Source organism: Ostrea edulis, chromosome 2 (assembly GCF_947568905.1).
Source record: "Ostrea edulis chromosome 2, xbOstEdul1.1, whole genome shotgun sequence".
Taxonomy (NCBI): domain Eukaryota; kingdom Metazoa; phylum Mollusca; class Bivalvia; order Ostreida; family Ostreidae; genus Ostrea; species Ostrea edulis.
In genome coordinates this window covers 40,778,392-40,784,391 of record NC_079165.1, presented here as the reverse complement: position 1 = coordinate 40,784,391, position 6,000 = coordinate 40,778,392, and the positions used below count along the sequence as shown (strand labels likewise).

The 6,000-nt window shown below is 34.4% G+C and overlaps 1 protein-coding gene across 1 annotated transcript in view; it reads right to left on the bottom strand.

Moving 5' to 3' along the window:
- The window catches only part of LOC125681770 (general transcription factor 3C polypeptide 5-like), a 40,808-nt gene that overhangs the window by 23,777 nt on the left and 11,031 nt on the right, over positions 1–6,000 (bottom strand). Inside the window, exons 7-9 of the mRNA XM_056153997.1 lie at positions 4,781–4,932; positions 3,066–3,188; positions 2,215–2,338 (exon numbers count right to left, since the gene is read on the bottom strand). Coding sequence (XP_056009972.1) covers positions 2,215–2,338; positions 3,066–3,188; positions 4,781–4,932 — 399 coding nt within the window. The remainder of the gene's footprint in view (positions 1–2,214; positions 2,339–3,065; positions 3,189–4,780; positions 4,933–6,000) is intronic.

Genomic DNA, 6,000 nt, shown 5'->3' with positions numbered 1-6,000 from the left:
AAGGATAATGCTTTAGAGCCTGGAAACCATATTGCTACTTCGATGTCCAGTGCGCTTGACCTTTGGACCCCAAAATCGATAGGGAACGTCTTCATCCCATGGGTAGTCCATATATATGATATGGTGACGGTAGGTGGAAAAGATAATGCTTTAGAGCCCGGAAACCATTGCGTTTACAGACGGATGGACAGACAGACGGACAACCCGATTCCGGTATAATGACATAGCATGAACTCTAGAGATGACAGAAATATTTGTTAGGTATTTTCACAAATTGCTTTTTGGTGATCTTATCTTTAATCTTCCATCATAAAAATCAACAGGCACCCAGGTTTTTTGGTCAAGGTACTATCCCTGCACCTTGCATACATAGATCCCCCCCCCTAAAATGACCTTGACCTTTTACATTTAACCTTGAAAGTTCATAGGAAGCAAGATCTCTATGTAAGGCAGCGTTCTTGTAATATTAATAATTACAGTATAGATGAGAAGGATCACTTCAGTAACATTTGTACCAAGTTGAAAATAGCTTACTAGACAATCAAACCATTTGGAATTCCAATTGCTACATTATATGCAGTTTGTTCATGTTACTATAAATAAAATGAACTTGACTCACTTTAGACCATGCTATAAAATAAAATTATCATTATTGAAAAGTTTTGATTCCCTCCCCCCTTGTGGAATATTTTTCTGATTTTGCCCATTCCTCTCTGAGACAAGCACTTAAAATAACAATTCTTCTTAAATTACTGAGGAATATCTGTATCATAAGCTTGGTGACTGCATGCAGTTGCACTTCATATCAAATTATATAATCTTATAAAAGAATGCATACCTTTAGAGGAAAAAATGAAACTAACTATACTAATTAAACCAACAGACAAATTTAAATTAAACTTACTAATACTGTAGCTTTTGATGCAGGAGAGCTATCCTGTCTTCTTATTCAAAACTCTTAATCTAGTTTCAATAATTTAGTTAATCATCATTTGATTTTTGAAAAATGCATGAGATCAATTAGCTGATTAAATTTTGAAAACCCTGATCCTATCTTCTTTAAAATCGCTTCCCCATGTATTCATATGTCCTAACAAAAAATTGTATGGTGAAATACCAAATCTAGCTTAGTTCAGCTTATAAAAAGTACAGTGTATGTATGAAAATGAAGAGGCACTCACTGAGACATCATCAGATTAAATGATGTTTACAAGTGACATCATCAGATTAACTGATATTTACAGATGACATCATCAGATTAACTGATATTTACAGGTGACATCATCAGATTAACTGATATTTACAGGTGACATCGTCAGATTAGTTGATGTTTACACATGACATCATCAGATTAAATGATATTTACAGGTGACATCATCAGATTAACTGATATTTACAGGTGACATCATCAGATTAGCTGATGTCTACAAGTGACATTATCAGATTAACTGATATTTACAGGTGACATCATCAGATTAACTGATGTTTACAGGTGATATCATCAGATTAACTGATATTTACTGGTGACATTATCAGATTAACTGATATTTACAGGTGACATCATCAGATTAACTGATTTTAACAAGTGACACCATCAGATTAACTGATATTTACAGATGACATCATCAGATTAACTGATATTTACAGGTGACATCATGAGATTAACTGATGTTTACAGGTGATATCATCAGATTAACTGATATTTACAGGTGACATCATCAGATTAACTGATGTTTACAAGTGACATCATCAGATTAACTGATATTTACAGGTGACATTATCAGATTAACTGATATTTACAGGTGACATCATCAGATTAACTGATATTTACAGGTGACATCATCAGATTAACTGATGTTTACAGGTGACATCATCAGATTAACTGATATTTACAGGTGTACAATGCTTTCTATCTATCAGTAACAGGGTGTTACTATGTATGTTTAATTCATTGTGGACAACATCCTCTTTAACACAGGGTCAAAGTTGCACGAGTTTTCTATTCAATCCACGGACCTGTATAAGGCCCATCTTATTTGTGTGCAACTCTACTGGTTACACATGTATTGATTTGGTGTATTTTTAGATTACTGGTATAAAATCTTGCAGATCTTATTTTACGACCATGGACATGGTAGAAAATGTAGCATGCAGAAATGATATGATACACTGGTCCACTGAGAGGAAACAGTACAGGTATAGTATTTAACTTACCAATGATATGATGGGCCAGTGACACCCCTTTTTTGTCCATGATTCCCTGTGCCCTTTTGGACATGATGTCGCGGCACTTCTCTATTGTTCCCTTACGACACCAGCCATCCTTCTCTGTGCATACCTAAATCATCAAGTTTAATGTCCTCAAAATGCTTTGAACAATTTTTATGAGCGTACACCAGACAGATAGTTCTGTTGACAGTGCACACTCAACATAAAAACTCAGGTCAGGCTCATTTTATTCTTGTCATTTCTTTCATCATAAGTACCCCATTACTTATTTCATTAATTTTGTTTAAGCAGACATTTTAGTATTGAAAATTGAGGCATAAAAGATTTCTTAATTTAATCAAATTTAAATTCATTGGACTAAATTTGACTATGAAGCATGCACAGCATGAAAGAATATGGAGTGACAGTACATGTAGCTGTAAACAGAATCCTCCGGGACTCAAAGATTTATCTCCTTCTTTCATTTATGCTCGTGAATTCCCAAGAAGTTGAATTTCTCAGTTATTTCTATCACAACTAAATAGAAAAATCCTAACTATAGAGGAAATGATGTTAAGACGACAGTTACATCACACTGTCAGAGTTTCGCACTGAAGCACTACTTGCAATTACTAAGTAAATTTCATATCTTCAAATGAATTCAATTTTTATTGTGTGTGCATGTAAAAACCAGGTCAAAATGAAGTGTAAAGTATAAGAAAATAAGCCAAAATTAATGATAATTATTTCCTGATTTCAGTGCCTGGGTATTTATTTTTTTTTTGGCCCTAATTTTCATTCTACAGCCTGCCTCGACTACCAACACAGCAAATATATGTACATATTGTTTTACTTACAGAAGCTGTGGTGCTGTTGATAATTGACTGTATATCTTGCATATGGATGTCACACATTTGGTAAAACATTTGTCTGCAGGGCGGTAGCCGTTCTGGTATGTACACATGCAATGGTTCCTTCATCTTTCAAAATACAAATTCATAATCAAAACTAAAACAATGTGTGTTTGTAAAATACTATGAGTATACTATATAAATCCCCGAGTGTGGCCATGGTCAATTTTGACAAATATGACCTTGACCTTTAACAGTCATATACCAATGACCTTCATGAAGTACAATATTTTGATATTGTTTCTAGTCAGTCTGTCTGCAACTAAGCCTTACCTTGGTCATAGATTGGGACTCTACACTTCATACATTGAAAGGTCAAGAGCATCGCTCTGTGAACTACAAAGTCGAACCAATTCATCAGAGCCACATTTGCAAGAATTGAACATGGCTGCAATTGGAAGAGGAGGAGGGTGGGTGGGGGGGGGGGGGGGGGGGGGGGGGGGGGTCCACAAACATTTCTTGTTTAAAACAAAATTCATTTCAGTTTGATAAAAGGTAAACATATAACTTTCTAATGTGTAACTATTAGAAAAAATTTGGTAATCCTAAGATATGATGTTATCAATGCTTTACCTTAATTTTGGAATTTTTTTTTAGAAAAAGTGCAATTATCTTATGACTTTTCTTTTATTGAATGTAGAGTAAATGTAAGAAAAGATTTATAATGTAACTTGTACATATGTATCTATCAAACAAAGATCATTAGTAGAAAAAAAATTTTGTTTACAAAGTCACAATCTAATTAAAATCAGACTTCTTAGATCTGCGACGTATACTCTGCGTAATTAGATCTGACATAACCTGACCAGGGGTCATGTTCATGTGAACTTTAAGTTAGCCAATCAGCGTGTCGCCTATGAAATCATCGGTGTTCACAATTCAAGGAAAATTACTGCAATTGTTTAGTTTGAAGGAAAACACATCGCAGCTAAATGTGATGTCACAATGCACCATTTACGTCAACTGGGGTTATATTTCTCACGTTAATTAATTCACAATTAATTTAATCCGGGTGTATTTTACATCGTACGTTTTGTTGTTTGTATGGACGGAATAGATTAGGCATTACTGTGAAAGTTTAAAATTCCTCATGTTTGAATACACAATTTTATAGTGTGGAATAACTTCGTAGGAGAAAAATTACTGCAACTTGTTTACGAATTGCCGGGAACCACCTAAATAGCCATCATTGTCTGTATGGCGCAATCTGACTGGCTGATAGTTCTCGTGAATATTTCAAGCGAAAGGTCATGTGGACATTACCCCTATGGGGTTATGTCAGATCCTATTGTAGCGATTGTAAACATATTTTAGGATTTTAATTAGACTGACAAAGTCACTCCAAGTATTCAAAGTGAATTTAAAAAAATCAAGTGCTCAAAATGTTTTTGTCAAATAATGACAGTACAAACATGAATGCTTTAATCCTGGCATCATATTACAAGAAACTGAGCAAAATTGATGGTAAATATTCTCATGGTATTGACAGGATAAGATAAATATCTAAGGTTGATGAAAACATTTATAATCTGCCTTTAATTTTTTGCATTTTAATAAAGGGACAGAATTAGGCCACAGTATACCACAAAGTCCATTTAACACATAACAATTTACAATTTCTGTCCTTATCTAAGAAAACTCCCACTACAACAGTAACTTACTTTGGAGTCTTCTTTTGGGTCATTAGTTCTAGGTAACTGAGCCTTGGTAAGATTGATTTTAGCAACATTTATATTCTTCCTCTTCATTGCAGGAAAAGCTATCACATTGGGAGACCTTTTCAGTGCCACTCCAACAGTGTCTCCAGGGGAAGCTGGAAAAAAACCCACAACTTATACAACTGTGTCCCCAGGGGAAGCTAGAGAAACACAGATAACTCAAACAAATGTGTTCCCAGGGGAAGCTAGAAAAAAAAGCCACATCTTATACAACTGTATCCCCAGGGGAAGCTAGAAAAACACAACTTATACAACTGTATCCAAAGGGGAAGCTAGAAAAAAAATGCAACTTATACAACTGTGTCCCCAAGGGAAGCTAGAGAAAAAACCACAACTTATAAAACTGTGTTCCCAGGGGAAGCTAGAGAAACACAGATAACTGAAACAAATGTGTTCCCAGGGTAAGCTAGAAAAAAAAGCCACATCTTATACAACTGTATCCCCAGGGGAAGCTAGAAAAACACAACTTATACAACTGTATCCCCAGGGGAAGCTAGAAAAAAAATGCAACTTATACAACTGTGTCCCCAGGGGAAGCTAGAGAAACACAGATAACTCATACAATTGTTTCCTCAAGGGAATCTAGAAGGAAAATAACTCAGACGTCAACTAATACGTGAACTGAAAAATATTCCAAATTAATTCTCATTTCCTCTCTTTATCCTCCAATATATATTTTGAATCAAACAAAGGAATGGAAAATTTTATCCGTAGGAATATGGCTACTAAATATCAGAATAATTCACATTGACTGTGGCTTACAATTTGCTAAAACTTTACCTAATCACAGTAATTTGATGGATGACTACTTTGTAGTTAGAAACTTTATATGGGCAATTGATATACTGCAGAAAATCTTGATTGTTACATGTTGTAAATATTATCATTGTGTAAATTCATGAAGCTGCTTTTAAGCGGTTGAAATAAAGTTCAATTGAATAATTTTTATGTATGTGATTGTGAATAAATTGAATGTATTAAAAGATTGTCTCATTGATAAATTTGGCAAGGCAAGATCATGGAATTATGTGATCTGCAGTACCTTTGTTTACTGAGGTTTTACATGTTTAAAATTCATCAGTAAGGTGTACAAACAAATTTAACAAGTATAGAGATTCCACTGTATACAAACTGTAAACAGATATTGTTGCCAGCACATTAAT